This window comes from Malus domestica, chromosome 17 (assembly GCF_042453785.1).
Source record: "Malus domestica chromosome 17, GDT2T_hap1".
In the NCBI taxonomy this organism is placed as follows: domain Eukaryota; kingdom Viridiplantae; phylum Streptophyta; class Magnoliopsida; order Rosales; family Rosaceae; genus Malus; species Malus domestica.
Genome location: NC_091677.1, coordinates 6,711,138 through 6,730,119, shown reverse-complemented (window position 1 = coordinate 6,730,119; position 18,982 = coordinate 6,711,138). Strand labels below are relative to the sequence as shown.

At 40.1% G+C, this 18,982-nt stretch overlaps 2 protein-coding genes across 2 annotated transcripts; both read right to left on the bottom strand.

The window, feature by feature from the left end:
* Window positions 1-7,165: 7,165 nt before the first annotated feature.
* Window positions 7,166-18,832, bottom strand: LOC103417102 (uncharacterized). The gene is made up of 2 exons (XM_070817585.1): window positions 18,695-18,832; window positions 7,166-7,537 (listed from the first exon to the last, which is right to left on the bottom strand). The coding sequence occupies exon 2, from the start codon at window positions 7,505-7,507 to the stop codon at window positions 7,301-7,303; it is 207 nt and encodes a 68-aa protein (XP_070673686.1). The 5' UTR covers window positions 7,508-7,537; window positions 18,695-18,832; the 3' UTR covers window positions 7,166-7,300.
* Window positions 16,370-18,785, bottom strand: LOC103417149 (pentatricopeptide repeat-containing protein At1g73710-like). The gene is made up of 3 exons (XM_029096739.1): window positions 17,945-18,785; window positions 17,143-17,877; window positions 16,370-17,034 (listed from the first exon to the last, which is right to left on the bottom strand). The coding sequence occupies exons 1-3, from the start codon at window positions 18,783-18,785 to the stop codon at window positions 16,370-16,372; spliced, it is 2,241 nt and encodes a 746-aa protein (XP_028952572.1).
* Window positions 18,833-18,982: the final 150 nt, after the last annotated feature.

The following is an 18,982-nucleotide window of genomic DNA, read 5'->3' as shown; positions in this document are numbered from 1 at the left end:
ACATGCCTAATATTTTGAGGTAGACTTATCTTTCTCACACACAATCTCATTCTATGGGTGGTGCAACTGGGAGTGATGCTTGACACACCCCGACCCAAAAATCAGGGCGTGCTGGCCGTCACGTGGACGTGACGTAACAAAAAATGTGACACAGAAGCAAAAAGGGTAAAAGAAATACGAAGGAATAAAAACCAACTACTAGCAATAATATCCAACTAACATGCTAGAGTGAGTTTAAGTGTGAAACACACATAATCAGAGCATAAGTACTAGGTGCAGTCAAGTAGGACCATTACTAAATTACAACACCCGAAGGTGAGTTCTACATTTAAGTAGTCTGTCAGAACGTTGTGGGAATCCTCGTGAGCCACCAACACTGCTAATTAAAACCTGAAGGGGCGCAAAACAAGATTGAGTAGGTCAGTAAAACAAAGCTTTTCGAAAATATTTCATTTAATAACACTTCTAACCCCTCGCTGTAAAACCTATATACTTTCCCAGAAAAATAATACATATATAACAACAATTAACTCAAATCACAAGTCTTTAACACTTTTCATGAAATATGCCATGCTATGCTTCAAAACATAATAAGGATGCATCAATATAACAGGTGAAATAAGGAATCAACCGGAGACTCTGCAGTTGTCCTGTACGGCTAATTCTATAGCTCAATATCCAATCCAGCCGGAGTCACCAACTGTGACCTGTACGGCACTACTCTGCATATAAGTCGGAACTATCTGAAGTAGTCTGTATGACAAGAATGGTGTAAGAATACGCTCTAGTGCTTCTCTCATCAACAGCTGTATAATAATCTAAAGTCACCTACAAGTCAGAACCACCTCTAATGATCTGTACAACATGTCGGAACCACCTCTAATGGTTTGTACGACATGTTGGAACCACCTCTAATGGTCTGTACGACATGCACCTACTTGGATCCAAGGTGAGCGTGTGGTGCGGGGTGAATAATATAAACACTAACACCGGGGGTGCAGGTTATGAGCTCTCAACATAAATCACATCAAACAATAAATCACATGAACAACATAAAACTCACCTGATACTCACATGTGCGTCCACAACACCATTTAACATATATGCATCAAATACTAGTTCATATATTTCATATAATATATATGCATGGCATTTTAAAACATACTATCATTTAAATTCAATTTCTAGGAAAAATCAGTAGTATATAGGTATATACAGAAAATAACTGCCCACTCACTGGTATGTTAAAGGGTCGTAACCCCCATGACGCCCTTGAATGCGCTCGTCCTCGGGATAGGTCTCACCTATATGCGAAATAACTATAAAAACGTTATTTAAAAGCACATAACCAACAATACGTAATAACTTCTCATACGATGCTCAATTTAGGTATATGAATATACCACAGTGACTTACTCGACGTCATGGACGTCGAGATATTTTTAGAATAATTTTTCAACGCCGCACGGGCCCCCATGCGCCGGGAAAGGCATGGTGCTACGCGCCCCCACGCTCGTTAATCTTGCCGTTGCTGGAAAACTGGGTAACCTGTAAATGCCTTTTTCTCGCTCGATTTTTCACCATTTTCCACGAAACTTTCACCAAAATGTCAAAAATCATGAGAGGAAGAAGGCTATACCTTTTAAAACTTCCAAATCCTTCGAAAACTCATCGGAAAATTTCTACCAAAACCGGCCACCTTCGAACCTTGTGATCCCGACGTCCAAAACCTTCAAACGAATGCCCCTGAGCTTCGTGGGAACCTCCTAAAGCTTGCTATGGTCCTAAAATTCACAAAAACTTAAGGGTTTAAAAGTTCATGAATAGTGACCAATTCGGGGATTAGAAAAACTAGGGATCCTTACGTCCAATTCCTTCGATTCTTCTTCTCCGAACTTCGTAGGAGTGTCCCAAAGCTTCCTACAAACTTGTAACCTCCTGAAACGTTCAATATAACGTGTGCATGAACAGTGCATATTTTCAGGGTTAGGGGATGATTTCGAAGGTTCTAAGTTCCAAAAATGGTACCAACAAACTCACAAGCTTGCAAGGATTCTAGAACTTACATTTTCAGTCTCGATCTGTGAAGAATGAGCAAGTTCCATCTTTGTCCGTACGTGCACAATGCACAAGAAGAAGAAACCGAGAGGGGAGAGAGAGAGGAAGTCCACGGAAGAGAGAGAAGTACTTTAGGTGATGTGTGGTCCTCCTAAGACCCTAACCACACAAATGCATACAATTTAATCCAACTTATTTTTTGTCCAAGAATTTAGGAAGGTATGCATTATTCAAATAAACATGTCACACATACCTTAGCAACCTTTAAGGGCAATTTCGTCAATTCACATCCACGATAAATGAAATTTTGGGACGGGCTGTGACAATGCTCCTCAGTTAGAGCCAAGACACATTGATCCTTCATGACCTTGGTGGGAAAACACCATACCTTTTTGGCCCTGTACCTGTTCCCAGACCATCAGTGGTGCAAGTGGGACCTCTCTTCATCGCACTCAATCCCAACCCATAATTGGTACTAGGGAAACTTCTTATCAACATTGAGACGTAGGAAAATCCCAGCTTGATGATACTCATAATGATTTACCTACTAAAGCACCTACTAGAAAGAGGAGTGCAGTTCATCATCGACACGGGAGTAAGAAATTAAAAAAACTAATGTTATATACCATGATGAACAATGTACGTTACACCAATTATCATTACATATTAATTCATTTTTGCTTTTCCATCGTAGGTGTTAATGGTTCTATACCAAACTTACCAAATGAAATACCAGTGCGTGGGGCACGTCGGTTGGTTAAAACCAATCGTATTGTTTGTATTACGCAAGCAAAGATCAAGGTTGTTATAGACCCAATGCTAGGCGACCAACTGATAAAGTTGTTCATAGCTTGTTGGCACATAATACGCCGGCTATTGTTCGCCAACACTGCCCAATTGAACACGACATATTGGAAAAGAATGTCTGACGAGTCGAAGTCAGACCTTATCTCGAAGATCACTGTGAGTAGAACCATTAATTTAAGACATATACTTTGTAATAATCTTTATAATGACTTGAATTTTACTTTAGAAACATAATGTATTTTGTTTTAGTTTTGTTTTGAATTTATTGGAATAAAATCATAACTCATTTTTAATTATCTCAAGTGAACTTCGACTTGGACACCAATATTAAAGAACATTATGATTATGTTGATAGACTCATGTCTAGATGATACAAGGAGTTCAAGTATAAGTTACATGCATACTTTTTAGAGTGGGCATCGGCTGAGGAGGCATTGGCCAATCCTCCGATAGAGATGGACTCAAGACCGAGGAACCTAGACAATGGGAGTTTTTATGCGAACATTTTCAGTTAGAAAAGTTTCTGGTATAGTTTTAGTTAATTCATGCATGCATTTATTCTTAATTTTTTGTGAAGTATATGTCACTAGCTAAGAAACTGTTATTGTGTTGTGAAATATAGAAACAGAGGTTAACAAAAAAAATCGAGCCCAAAAGAAGTATGAGCATCACGCTGGTTCACGCCTACTTGCCTACATAGTGGAGGAGTGTACACAAGTTAAGCAATGAATGTTTTAATGCTATGTTTGTAGCAAATTAGAATTTGGCGTATACGTTTTAGGTTTGAGGGATAAGGACTTTTGACTAAATATAAGGTTTTGTTATTTAAGAATCTAGTTGCTAACATGATCCATTTTTATGGCTACTTAATTTCTGCCATTTATAGTTGATCTTATATATTGATAACTACTACCTTGGAACCTAAACTAATAAATGGCAAGCGGTTTCCCAATTCCCTGAGATTGATACCTTTGAGATTGCTTATGCCGGGAAGAACAAAAACTGGACCAATGAGACTACCAAGTCCAAATTTGTAAGTCTAAAATTGTATATTGTTTTAGTTTTGCATAATAAAAGAAGCTATAAATTCTGGACAAAGTTGTAATCTATGTTTTTTATTTGAAAAAAAAAGGATGAGATGGTTACTAGGAAAGAGGATTATCTTAATGAATTAGCAAAGGATTATCCGGAGGATACTCCATTGAATGAGATAGCAGTACTTGATCAATGGAGTATCCTCCGGATAATCTTATATGAAGGCCAACATCTTGATCAGGTACTACTATCTCATTCAATGGAGTATACTCTGGATAATCCTTTGCTAATTCATTAAGATAATCCTCTTTCCTAGCAACCATCTCATCCTTTATTTTTTCAAATAAAAAACATAGATTAGAACTTCATCCAGAATTTATAGCTTCTTTTATTATGCAAAACTAAAACAATATACAATTTTAGACTTACAAATTTGGACTTGGCAGTCTAATTGGTCCAGTTTTTGTTCTTCCCGGCATAAGCAATCTCAGGGAATTGGGAACCCGCCTGCCATTTATTATTTTAGGTTCAAAGATTGTAATTATCAATATATAAGGTCAAATATAAATGGCAGAAATTAAGTAGCCATAAAAATGGATCATGCTAGCAACTAGATTCTTAAATAACAAAACCTTATATTTGGTCAAAAGTCCTTATCCCTCAAACCCAAAATGTATACACCAAATTCTAATTTGCTACAAACATAGCATTAAAACATTCATTGCTTAATCTGTGTACACTCTTCCACTATGTAGGCAAGTAGGCGTGAACCAGCGTGATGCTCATACTTCTTTTGGGCTCGATTTTTTTTGTTAGCCTTTGATTGTTTCTATATTTCACAACACAACAACAGTTTCTTAGCTAGTGCCATATACCTAACAAAAAAAATTAAGACTAAATGCATGCATGAATCAACTAAAACAATACCAGAAACTTCTCTAACTGAAAATGTTCGCATAAAAACTCCTACTGTCCAGGTTCCCCAAGTCTTAAGTTTATCTCTATCGGAGGATTGGCCAATGCCTCCTCAGCCGATGCCCACTCTAAAAAGTATGCATGTAACTCATACTTGAACTCCTTGTATCATCTAGACATGAGTATATCAACATAATCATAATATCCTTTAATATTGGTGTCCAAGTCAAAGTTCACCTGAGATAATTAAAAACAGTTGTGATTTTATTCCAATAAATTTAAACCAAAACTAAAACAAAATACATTATGTTTCTAAAGTAAAATTCAAGTCATTATAGAGATTATTACAAAGTATATGTCTTAAATTAATGGTTCTACTCACAGTGATCTCCGAGATGAGGTTTGACTTTGACTCGTCAGACATTCTTTTCTAATATATCATGTTCATTAGGCAGTGTTAGTGAACAATAGCCCTCGTATCATATGCCAACAATCTATGAACAACTTTATTAGTTGCTCGCATGTGCACTGGGTCTATAACGACCTTGATCTTTGCTTACATAATACGAACAATACGATTGGTTTTAACCAACCGACATACCCTGCGCACTGGTCTTTCATCTGGTAAGTTTTGTACAAAACCATTAACACATACAATGGAAAAGCAAAAATGCATTAATATGCAATGGTAATTGGTGTAACGTAATGACATTGTTCATCATGGTATATAACATTAGTTTTTTTAATTTCTTACTCCCATGTCAACGACGAACTTCACTCATCTTTCTAGTACGTGCTTCAGTAGGTAAATCATTATGAGTATCATCAAGCTGGGATCCTACTGTGTCTCAATGTTGATAAGAAGTTTCCCTAGTACCAATTACGGGTTGGGATTGGGTGCGAGGAAGATTGGTCCCACTCACACCACTTATGGTTTGGGAACAAGTACAGGGTGAAGAAGGTACAGTGTTTCCCCGCCAAGGTCATGAATGATCAATGTTTTTTTGCTCTAACTGAGCAGCATCACTCCCGGTCGTACCCATAAAATGAGATTGTGTGCGAGAAAGATAAGTTTGCCTCAAAATATCAGGCTTATTCCTTTCTTGACGAAAAGTAAGAGGAGCAGCTCCGATAGCAGATGTAAACCGTGACTGGGATGGTAGAGGCAAGATTCCTGTTGACATAAGAGGTTGTTTCCTTTTTTGGCTAATCATTGGCATCTACAAAAAAAAAAAAAGTTTAAGTTAAATGTAAATACACATATGCAGTGCATTGCAATTCATTGGTAATAATAAAAATCAAAGACATTGACGCATAAAAAATCCAAATAAAAAACTTTACTTCAATTTGTAGTGCACCCCAAGTTACAAGAGTCGAACAATAACATGCCCTAACTAAGAAAAAATCAGAACAAAAAGTAAGGGTAGCCTAAAGGTCTTGAACCAAACTATAATTAAGCAATATATTAAATAGTTTGGTTATATCCTTACCATTAAGCCTGGTTGCTTGGTTGCTTATGGTTGCTGCTTCTGCAAAATTATGGAGATGATCATAAGAGCGAGAGATGCGAGAGAGATGATTGAAGTAGAGATGTGGATGAGAGTCAGTTAAGAGTGTAAGAACCCTAATATATAAACTTAGGGATTTAGGATCGTCAAAATTGTTTTTGAGCGGGAAAGACCCCGCCAAGTTGTTACATGATAAATAGGAATTCTTACAAAAGTGAAATTGGATGGCACGCTGAGAGCGAAGAATGTGGGAGGGAGATCATGAGTAATTAGGGGATGTGAACCAACAAAATAAGAATAGAAATATTATGGGAGGGAGATCATGAGGAATTGGGGGATGCGAACTGACAATTGGGGGACGTGAACTGACAAAATAGGATTAGGAAGAATATGGGAAGGAGATCATGAGCAATTGGTGGATGTGAACTGACAAAATAGGTTAGGATTGTCTTGGGAATTTGATAAGTTTGTTCTTATCACGTACAGTTATTATCACTTTGCCGATGACATACTTTGTTGCCTCTCTTATTAGTTTGCTGATGAAATACTTTGTTGCAGAGGTATACACATCGCAAGAAGTATACACATCGCAATAACTGGAAGAAGCACATAATTGATGCTTCTTGCAGAATGCACTTAAAGTGCTTTTGGAACCCAAAAATATTTTCTCTAAAAGTACTTTTAGCCATTTTTAAAGCACATTCAAATGTGCCCATAGTCATTAGCTTGTGTTAGACTTTGATGCAGTGTGCTAAACGTATGTAAAATTGTGTCTAAAAGCAACAAGTTTAAGCGGCATTTGGTGCGTCGGATTGGAGTGACGATGACTGAACTGAGAAATATGAATAACACAAAGTAAAAGATACCGAAATCAAATACTCATTAAATTAAACTACTAAAGGCCTAGCTAGCTAGCTATACATGCAAATTAACAAATCACCCTTTTGTTAGAAGAAACATGCAAATTAGCCAATAATTTATCGATAAGAACGAAGCACATCTCCACAGAAAGTACATATTATGGCCCTCCAAGATTTCCAATAAAACAGGACGTAACAAAATCTTGTAGCGGTCTTCATGTCCGCCACGCTCGCTCCTCCGCCGCACCGCAAGCATATTCCCGCCACCGGCTTGCTCCCCTGCACTTGCCTCTTCTGATCCACCAGAAAACAAAACACCACCATTCTGTTCCGGTTTCAGCTTTTAATTGACTTCTGAAGAGAGAACCAAAAAATGTGAGATGTTGATTTTGGAAGCTGAAAAATAAGAAATGAAAATTTTGCTTATATGCGCGTGAGACAAGTTATAGATCGAGCAAGTTTTGTTGCCATTGCTGTTTCTGACCGTTGGATGAGTTTGAGGTTTAGGGCATCAAGGCTCATGCAACAAGGCCAGTACATTTTTGCCAGCTGGCTGGGGAATTTAGTGATGGGAGCATGAGATCATGGCCGTACACATGGTGGGAGATGGTGGTTTCAGAATGCTGTGGTGATTAATATGGGGTCAGATGGTGAAGAGATTCTTTAGTGTGATCAAAATACGAGGTGATATATCACATGTTACTATGAAAATTGTAGAATATGTGTGTTAAAAAATTAATAACTTAAAAAATAAAAATTTTCACTACTTATATAAAAGTATGTGGTGTATCACCCGTATTCCGGTCAGAATAAAATAATTCTCCAGATGGGGAATGTGGGTGGCAGGTAGGAGGTATCGAAGTTTATTTGGTATGGGCTTCAGTTGGCTGAGTTTTATAGTCAAATCTTTGAAAATCCAACGGCCATCCATCATCCAAGTGGAAAAAAAAATGGAAATACAGTTGACAGAGGAAAAATAAGGGAGCTTTAACTTTTGTTTGGCTGCTGAGAAAATTGGAAGGGAAATTTGACTTGTACACACCTTGTTGTTTAGGGGAAAAGAAATTTGAATGGTTCCCTTTTTGCCCTACTATATTGGAAAACAAAATTGCAGTAACAAATGTGTTTCTGTACGGTGTAACAACACAGATGGGAAATACAATACATGTTTTGTCAAATCCGGTACATTTATACAATACGATATTAGATGCATGAACAAATCTGTTTCTGTACAGTGTAACAACACAGGGAGTTTATACGTTTAAACAATTACACATCCTTAAGATTTTAAGTAGCCTAATCGGACTCGTCTTTAGTTTCGGAACCAGTCTTTTGTTCTGAGTAGAACTCATATCTCATCTCTTGGCTAACCAGTTTGGCAAGGTCATGCCTGTTGGCATCTGTATAGGCATCCATAACAACTTTGTACAAGGAATGATTTGGCTCTATCTCTCCGTATTTCAACCGGCTGTATATTCGCTTCACACCTTCGACCATACCATTTTTTACATAGCAACATACTAGGTTAATATATGTTACAACGTCTGGCTCCAGGTCTTCATCTTGCATTCTCATGAACATGTTCAGAGCCTTGTCGATCACCCCAGCAGCCCCATAAGCATATATCGCGATGTTATAGAGAAAAGAATCGAGCTTTACATTAGCTTTTGTGAATTTCTCACAGGACTCGAACACCAAAGCATGCATACCCACCATAGAGAAGACAATGGTGATGACAGCTTGCCTAGAGTAAGGTTTCCCTTCATGGTAGGATGACTCTAACTGCGTCACTGCTTCAACTGAAACACTTTTTTTCAATATTATGAATACAACAACAACAAAGCATTTTCCCACTAAGTAGGGTCGGCTATATGAATCCTAGAACGCCATTGCGCTCGGTTTTGTGTTCCGTTAGATCCAAGTACTCTCGTAGTTACATCTTCGAACCGTAGCGTCAGTAGGCCTTTTTGCACATGTCCAAACCACCGTAACCGATTTTCTCTCATATTTCCTTCAATTTCGGCTACTCTTACTTTACCTCGGATATCCTTATTCCTAATCTTATCATTTCTCGTGTGCCCACACATCCAACGAAGCATCCTCATCTCCGTTACACCTATTTTGTGTACGTGTTGATGCTTCACCCAGCAACATTCTGTGCCATACAACATCGCCGGCCTTATTGTTGTCCTATAAAATTTTCCCTTGAGCTTCAGTGGCCTATGACGGTCACATAATATGTCGGATGCACTCTTCCACTTCATCTATCCAGCTTGTATTTTATGGTTGAGATCTTCATCTAAATCTCCGTTCTTTTGCAAGATAGATCCTAGGTAGCGAAAACGGTCGTTCTTTGGTATTTCCTGATCTCCGATCCTCACCCCTAACTCATTTTGGCCTCCATTTACACTGAACTTGTACTCCATATATTCTGTCTTTGATCGGCTTAGGCGAAGACCTTTAGATTCTAACACTTCTCTCCAAAGGTTAAGCTTCGCATTTACCCCTTCCTGAGTTTCATCTATCAACATTATATCGTTTGCGAAAAGCATACACCAAGGAATATCATCTTGAATATGTCCCTGTTAACTCATCCATTACCAACGCAAAAAGGTAAGGACTTAAGGATTGTTGATGCACAAAATCAGTGAGGACTTTGGTACAACAGAAAGTATTAAGTTTGTGATCTTCGCTAGATTGCTTCGGTCATTAGTGTGGATAAGTATGTAAATGGATAGAGACAGGAAAGCAAACGCAAGATGTACGTGGTTCACCCGGATTGGCTACGTCCACGAAGTAGAGGAGTTCTCATTAATTGTGAAGGGTTTACACAAGTACATAGGTTCAAGCTCTCTTTTAGTGAGTACAAGTGAATGATTTAGTACAAATGACATTAGGAAATATTGTGGGAGAATTATCTCGTAATCACGAAACTTCTAAGTACCGAAGTGTGGTATCGTCTTCACTTGCCTTATCTGTCTCATAGGTAGATGTGGCATCTTCTCTGGAAGTACTCTTCCTCCATCCAGGGGTGATATATTTAACTGGTGGAGATGCACAAGGTAATGTATCAATTTCACTTGAAGCTTACTTGTAGTTTCAGGCTTGGTCAAGCGCGATACAAACCATGTAGTAGGAGTCCCCCAAGTCGCCGAGCTAGGGGATCTGCTGAAAGAGATGATAGACAAGGTAAGCAATCAGAGCTCCAAGCAATCAGTCCCAGATCAGAAGTTTGATTTCGAGTTCCGGCTGATTGTTCATTCTCCCTATCTTGCAGGTAGCATGAAGGATAAAGAGAAGAAAAATGAAAAGATATGATATGAGATACTTTTGCTTTTGAAGAAGTAACTTTCCACAGGCTTATTCTTGAACTGGGCTGGAGGGTTTTCTGGTTTCCTCCAGAGTATAAGGCCGACTAAAGAATTTGAGGGTCAAAACAAGTCCATCAAATCTAGACTACGTTCGACCCTGCTGATATGGGATACTTTTGTTGTTGACAAAGTAGTGGATGTATTGGCACATGTTCTGTTACGCTTGTCTCCACATGCTTCCTTGTATCCTTCTCACTTGCCCTATCTGTTCCTCAGGCAGATGTGGTATCTTCTCTGGAAGCATAAGATGTTGAATATGAGTACTCGAGAGCAATATCAGGTAAGTAATCAGGTAAAGGGTTCCAGGCAGTCAGTTCCTGACTGGAAGCTTGATTCCAAGTGCTAACTGATTGCTCTCTGTCTCATTGTCTTGCAGGTAAGAACAAGGCCAAAAGAATAATATGGGATACTCTTGCTTTTAACCCTGATGATATGAGATATTCTTACTCTGGTGTAGCTTGTTTGCAGAGGTATTATCGGGGGGAAAGAAAGCTGAGTATTTCGAGAGGCTTCATTGGGAATGCCCTTTCAGATATGGGGAATGGTTGAGCATTTTTGCAAGTCTGCCTGTCCGTTGAGGATGGAGGTCGACATATATAGGAGTCTCCCTAACAACAAATAGTAATGCTATTCCTTTATCCTGCTTGGTCATAGCACGGTAGTGGGAGCTGCCAGCTTCACGTGTTTTAACTCTGTCAGAGCACTTTGAAAAAATGGTCTGTGGTATCTGGAAAACTGATGTTGCTTGTGAAGATTACAGACAAACTTTATCCAATAAGATCTGGCTCTCGAAGTTAAGAAAGCGGTGCCTCTTCGATTTTCGAACAAGCAATCTTGTCGGGGATCTGGCTCTCGAAATTCGGAGAACGGTGCCTCTTCGATTTTTGAGAAAGCAATTCTGCTGGGAGTCTAGCTCTCGAGATTTGGAGAGCGGTGTCTCTTCGATTTTTGAGAAAGTAATCATGTTGGGAGTCTGGCTCTCGAGATTCGGAGGGCGGTGCCTCTTCGATTTTGGAGCAAGCTATCTTGTTGGGAGTGTTTTCTCGAATGTGAGTAAAGGTTGGGCATGTTTGCTAGTCTACCTTGCCACGGAGCACATAGGTTGACACACAGGGACTTTCCAATTATCCAGCAGTGGTGCTGTTCCTTTACCCTTATGGGTAATAATATGGTAGCTAGACCTTCCAAATTTATGTGTCTAAACTTTGTTAGTGCTGTTTCTTTGCTATTCTTTTACCCTTCTTGGTCATAGCGATGTAGTGGGAGCTGCTAGCTTCACGTGTCTAAACTTTGTCAGAGATTTTTGGCAAAGTTATCTGTGGTACCCATGAGCTGATGTTGCGTGTGGAAAGTGGATGATTGAACAGTAAGATTCACGTGCTTTCTACTTCACCAGAAATCTTCGACAGAATGCCCGTAATTTCCGCAAAGCTGAGTGTGCATGTGACAGGTGCTGATAAGGCTGAAAAAGCAGGTGCCTTTTCGATTTCTGAGATTGGCCCTCGTGGTCTCTGAGCAGCCCAGCTTTTGAGAAAGCAAGCGCCTCTTCGATTTCTGATATCGGCCTTCGTGGTCTTTGAGCAGCCCAGCTTTTGAGAAAGCAAACACCTCTTCGATTTTTGAGATCGGCCCTCGTGGTCTCTGAGTAACCCAACTTTTGAGAAAGCAAACGCCTCTTCGATTTTTGAAGCTCCGTCGAGTGCAGATTTTTATAGAGGCTGGCATTAAGTTCCAAAGCACACTTGAATCTCCACTAGTAGAAGCTCCTTTCTTACACTTCTAAGATCTTGATTTGTCCGACCTCTTCTCTCTTCAACACCTTTGAAAATGTCTGGCCCCTCCGACCGTCGTTTTGACTTGAACCTTGTTGAAGAGGCAGCCATGCCTTCTCCAGACAACATATGGTGCACATCCTTCTTATCCACTACTGGTCCTCTTACCGTTGAGGATTCCATGATGAAGAATGATATAACCGCTGCGGTGGTGGCCAGGAACCTTCTCACCCCCAAAGATAACAGACTATTTTCCAAACGATCTGATGAGTTGGCTGTTAAGGATTATCTGGCTCTCAGTGTTCAGTGTGCAGGTTCTGTGTCTAATATGGCCCAACGCCTATTTGCTCGAACCCGCTAAATTGAATCATTGGCGGCTGAAGTGATGAGTCTCAAACAGGATATTAGAGGGCTCAAGCATGAGAATAAACAGTTACACCGGCTCGCACATGACTATGCTACAAACATGAAGATGAAGCTTGACTAGATGAAGGAATCTGATGGTCAGATTTTACTTGATCATCAGAGGTTTGTGGGTTTGTTCCAAAGGCATTTATTGCCTTCGTCTTCTGGGGCTGTACCGCGTAATGAAGCTCCAAATGATCAACTTCCGATGCCTCCTCATTCTAAGGTTCTGTCCAGTACTGAGGCTCCGAATGATCCTCCTCCGGTGCCTTCTCTTTCTGGGGCTCTACCGACTGCTGAGACTTCTCCTAAGCAACTTTTGTGAATGCTCCCTCTTGTTTGTTTATTTTGACTCATGTATATGTACATATTTGTAACTTATCGGAGATATCAATAAATAAATTTTACTTCATTTCAACGTATTGTGTTAAATACACCAAAGCCTTCTTCACTAAGTTCTTTGAATTTTCCTTTTGTTGAAGCTTGTATGTTGAAGCTTTGTGAGTGGAGCATGTAGGTTGAGGTAGTGTTCCCTTAATTTCTCGAGTGAGGAAAACTTCTTGGTTTGAGACTTGAAAAATCCAAGTCACTGAGTGGGGTCTGCTATATGAATCTTAGAACGCCATTGTACTCGGTTATGTGTCATGTCCTCCGTTAGATCCATGTAATCTAAGTCTTTTCTTAGAGTATCTTCCAAAGTTTTCCTATGTTTTCATCTATCTTCCAAAGTTTTCCTATGTCCTCATCTACCCCTTCGGCCATGAACCTCTATCCCGTAGTCACATCTTCTAACCGGAGCGTTAGTAGGCATTCTTTGCACATGTCCAAACCACCGTAACCGATTTTCTCTCAGTTTTCCTACAATTTCGACTACTCTTACTTTACCTTGGATATCCTCATTCCTAATCTTATCATTTCTCGTGTGCCCACACATCCAACGAAACATCCTCATCTCCGCTACACCCATTTTGTGTACGTGTTGATGTTTCACCGCCCAACATTATGTGCCATACAGCATCGCCGGCCTTATTGTATTCCTATAAAATTTTCTCTTGAGTTTCAGTAGCATACGGTGGTCACACAACACGCCAGATGCACTATTCCACTTCATCTATCCAATTTGTATTCTATGGTTGAGATCTCCATCTAATTCTCCATTCTTTTGCAACATAGATCCTAGGTAGCGAAAACGGTCGCTCTTTGGTATTTCCTGATCTTCGATCCTCACCCCTAACTCATTTTGGCCTCTATTTGCACTGAAATTACACTCCATATATTCTGTCTTTGATCGGCTTAGGCGAAGACCTTTAGATTCCAACACTTCTCTCCAAAGGTTAAGCTTCGCATTTACCCCTTCCTGAGTTTCATCTATCAACACTATATCGTCTGCGAAAAGCATACACCAAGGAATATCATCTTGAATATGTCTTGTTAACTCATCCATTACCAACGCAAAAAGGTAAGGACTTAAGGATGAGTTTTGATGTAATCCTACAATTATGGGGAAGCTTTCGGTTTGTCCTTCATGAGTTCTTACGGTAGTCTTTGCTCCTTCATACATATCCTTTATAGCTTGGATATATGCTACTCGTACTTCTTTCTTCTCTAAAATCCTCCAAAGAATGTCTCTTGGGACCCTATCATACGCTTTTTCCAAATCTATAAAGACCATGTGTAAATCTTTTTTCCCATCTCTATATCTTTCCATCAATCTTCGTAAGAGATAGATTGCCTCCATGGTTGAGCGCCCTGGCATGAACCCGAATTGGTTGTCCGAAACCCGTGTCTCTTGCCTCAATCTATGCTCAATGACTCTTTCCCAGAGCTTCTTTGTATGACTCATTAGCTTAATACCTCTATAGTTCATGCAATTTTGTACGTCACCCTTATTCTTGTAGATAGGCACCAAAGTGCTCTTTCGCCACTCATTTGGCATCTTTTTCGTTTTCAAAATCCTATTGAAAAGGTCAGTGAGCCATACTATACCTGTCTCTCCCAAGACTTTCCACACTTTGATCGGTATATCGTCTGGGCCCACTGCTTTTCTATGCTTCATATTCTTCAAAGCTACAACCATTTCTTCCTTCCTAATTCGACGATAAAATTAGTAGTTTCTACACTCTTCTGAGTTACTCAACTTTCCTAAAAAAGTACTCCTTTCATGTCCTTCATTGAAAAGATTATGAAAATAACCTCTCCATCTGTCTTTGACCACGTTCTCTGTAGCAAGAACCTTTCCATCCTCATCCTTGATGCACCTCACTTCGTTTAGGTCCCTTGTCTTCTTTTCCCTTGCTCTAGCTAGTTTATAGATATCCAACTCTCCTTCTTTGGTATCTAGTCGCTTATACATATCGTCATAAGCCGCTAAGTTAGCTTCTCTCACAGCTTTCTTCGCCTCTTGCTTCGCTCTTCTATACCTTTCACCATTTTCATCGGTCTTATCCTTGTATAAGATTTTACAACATTCCTTCTTAGCCTTCACCTTTGTTTGTACCTCCTCATTCCACCGCCAAGATTCCTTTTGGTGTGGAGCAAAACCCTTGGACTCTCCTAATGCCTCTTTTGCTACTTTTCGGATACAACTAGCCATGGAATCCCACCCTTCGCTAGCTTCCCCCTCTCTATCCCACACACATTGGGTGATTACTTTCTCTTTGAAAATTGCTTGTTTTTCTCTTTTTAGATTCCACCATCTAGTCCTTGGGCACTTCCAAGTCTTGTTATTTTTTCTCACTCTTTTGATATGTACATCCATCACCAACAAACGATGTTGATTAGCCAAGCTCTCTCCCGGTATAACTTTGCAATCCTTACAAGTTATACGATCCCCTTTCCTCATTAGAAGAAAATCTATTTGTGTTTTTGACGACCCACTCTTGTAGGTGATCACATGTTCTTCTCCCTTCTTAAAGAAGGTGTTGGCTAAGAAGAGATCACATGCCATTGCAAAATCCAAGATAGCTTCCCCATCTTCGTTTCTCTCCCCAAAACCATGGCCACCATGAAAACCTCCATAGTTGCCTGTCTCCCTACACACGTGTCCATTTAAATCTCCTCTTATAAATAACTTCTCCGTCTGAGCAATTCCTTGCACCAAGTCTCCAAGGTCTTCCCAAAATTTCTCCTTCGAACTCGTATCCAACCCTACTTCAGGTGCGTACGCACTAATCACATTGATGAGTTCTTGTCTTATTACAATCTTGATTGCCATGATTCTATCTCCTACCCTCTTGACATCTACAACATCTTGTGTCAAGGTCTTGTCCACGATGATGCCAACACCGTTTCTCGTTCTATTTGTGCCCGAATACCAAAGTTTAAACCCTGAGTTTTCTAAATCCTTTGCCTTAAGACCAACCCACTTAGTTTCTTGTAGGCACATAATATTTATCCTTCTCCTCACCATAACTTCCACTACTTCCATAGATTTTCCCGTTAAGGTTCCTATATTCCACGTTCCTAAACGCATTCTACTCTCTTGAACTCTACCCTTCTGTCCTAGCTTCTTCACCTTCCCCCGTCTAATAGGATCAAAGTACTTCTTTTGTGTGTCCTGTGTAAAGTTGATAGGAGCATATGCTCCCAAACAACTTTGAGTGGAGTCGTTCGAAAAGAAGTTTCTATGGCCCCCTTGCTCATTTAACACTGCACCCGGGTGCCGATGGAATGTTAATGGCATAACATGACATTACCTTGTTAAATGAACCGCAGTCCCTCACCAGACCTGACAGTTTCATTTCCTCTGCTATATCAATGGCTTCATCAAGCATGCCCATACTCTTGTAAAGATATATCATGGTCGCATATGTTATCTCATTTGCCCAACCCTTGGCTCTCAGTTTTTCAAAAATCAATTCGGCTTCAGACACCATCCCACGGTCTGCATAAAGATCAATCATGCTGTTAGATGCAACAATATCTCGGGCACCCTCTAGATCTTTCATTCTCTCATAGAGTACTTTCGCTCCGTCAAGGGAGTCCACCTTACCATATGCCTTTAGGAGGGATGAAAGAACTATTTGATTTGCAGAAATCCCAGATTCTTCCATGTGACGAAAATACTTCAATGCTTCTTCAACTCTGCCATTTTCTACAAATCCGTTGATCAAAGAACCATATACAAATTCATTTGGTTTTACTCCCGAATTGACCAAGTCTTGGTACACATCAATTGCATCAGAAAGCTGGCCAAGGCGAGCACAGCATCCAATAAGAGCAGAGAAGGCTAGAGAGTGTGGCTTAAAACCCATTTCCCGCATTTCAGTTAAAACATCCCTTGCCTGGTCCACTAAATCACCTCCTGAGAACATTTGAATGAGAGAATTATATGTGCAGTTATCGGGCCAAGTCCCATGATTTCTCATGCCCTTGAAGAGTTAAAAAGCTTTATCATAAAGCTTTGCCTTACCAGAAGCTTTGATCATGACATTATACTCCATAACATCCTTCTTTTGTCTTACCAAGTCTTTCTTCCTATAGAATACCGCCTCAGCTTTAGTCCAAAATCCCTTTTCAGCATAAGCATCTATAATTGCTGCACATGTCTTTGATGATAACTCACCATTCAACTGGCATTTCTTGTAAAACAACTTAGCCCGATCAAGCTTTCCTTCAGCAATATACATCTTGATGACACCAGGAACAGAATGCTCATTGACACGCACACCAGATTTCTCCATATCCTGAATCACAGTCTCCACTTCTCGGACCATGTTTCTCTCACATAACATGTGAAGAATAGTCCTGTGAGAGACAACATCCGGGGAAAGACCCACCTCTCTGATCTTCCTATAACAGTTCAGAGCAGCATCAATGTTCCCCATATCAGCATACAGAGATAGAAAAATGTTACAAGTTCTTGTGTCAGGAGAAATTCCCCTTTCTTCCATCTTGCTAAGCAAAGTTTCTGCTTCCGACAAATGCCCATTACTTCCACAAGTAAAGATCATAGTGTTGAAAGTTAAGACATCCATTGGGACCCCAGATTTCATCATTTCTCCAAACACATTAGCTGCATCATCCAGACGCCCTGCCTTCCCGTACAAATCAATCAAAGCATTATATGTAGATGCCTGTCGTGGTTTTTGAACAGAGTTCTGTGTATCCAATGAGGTCGTAACCTTTGATGTGGGAATTCTCCCACCTGTCTTGAAAAGTTCAGTGGACAAGAAATGCTTAAAACTAATAGGCTCTGAGCCATAACTATTCACAGTCACCCATTGAATTCAAATCTAGTTCATCGAGCTCAATCTTCCCGGTGCACCAATCCTTATAAAACTTATCAGCCCTATCAAACTCTCCTGCATGCTTCAAGGCCCGAATAACTGTATTCATTGTAACATCATCCGGAAACATTCCCCTCAGTTTCATGTGCTTAATCCACAAAAGCGCTTCCTTCACATGGCCGGCTTTCCCATACACATCAACGAGCATTGCATACGTGTTGTTTGTTGGCAGAACACCCCTTTTCGCCATTTCAATCCAACAAAGCCTCAATTCATCCCACTTCTGAGCCCTACCCAATTTCCGAAGCACCACATTATAGTGTATTACATTAGGAACATACTCCTTCTGTGCCTTGAACCACTCGAAAACACGCAGAACCCTTTCCCAGCTTTTTTGTTCCTTGAGAATAACAGTCTGTTCTTTCGGATTCAAATTTTCACCTAACGAATTAAGGGTCTTTTCAACATCATTTTCGGACTCTATAGACCGCAAAATCGAAGACAACACGCCTCCATACCCCTTCTTCTTACCGTTAATCGAAGAAACCTTCGTGGGCAAAACCGAAGATTTCGAATGACACTGAATCTTAAACCCTACAAAAACCCTAGAACCTCTCAAATTCTGTATCTGAGCTCGTGAATTCACAATCTTTTCGAAATTCGGAGAATTGGGTAAGTTAAATTCTAGAAAAGCCCTAGCTCTGAAAGGACATTGATGGGGGTTTCGAAGCTTACTTGGTGAAAAAGTGCGGCGACGGTGAATTGAGCTCTGGAAACTTTCTTGCCCTAATTCCATGGAGCTGTAACTCTGGCTGTGAAGCATCATTGCCTGCTTTCTACTCGGACTCTTCGGCGGTGGGGGCTCGCCGGTTTTTCCAGCTCAGAGGGTTTTATTAGGGGTTTTCCTGCTGCAGCCCCTGGAAGTTGTTCCTCACGTGTAGGACCAAGATGAGCCTCAGGGCCAAAACCGACCAGATATTTTGAAACTTTATATTGAATTTTCAATTGCAGCTTAAAAAAAGT

Bases quoted from the DNA above. Each gene is read 5' to 3' on its own strand.
- LOC103417102 (XM_070817585.1), bottom strand. From the start codon at position 7,507: ATGGTGGTGTTTTGTTTTCTGGTGGATCAGAAGAGGCAAGTGCAGGGG.
- LOC103417149 (XM_029096739.1), bottom strand. From the start codon at position 18,785: ATGATGCTTCACAGCCAGAGTTACAGCTCCATGGAATTAGGGCAAGAA. The intron at 17,878-17,944 runs GTGAATAGTTAT...TTTTCAAGACAG, and splicing joins TTTGAATTCAATGGGTGACT to GTGGGAGAATTCCCACATCA. The intron at 17,035-17,142 runs GTAAGGCAAAGC...AAATGTTCTCAG, and splicing joins TGTCATGATCAAAGCTTCTG to GAGGTGATTTAGTGGACCAG.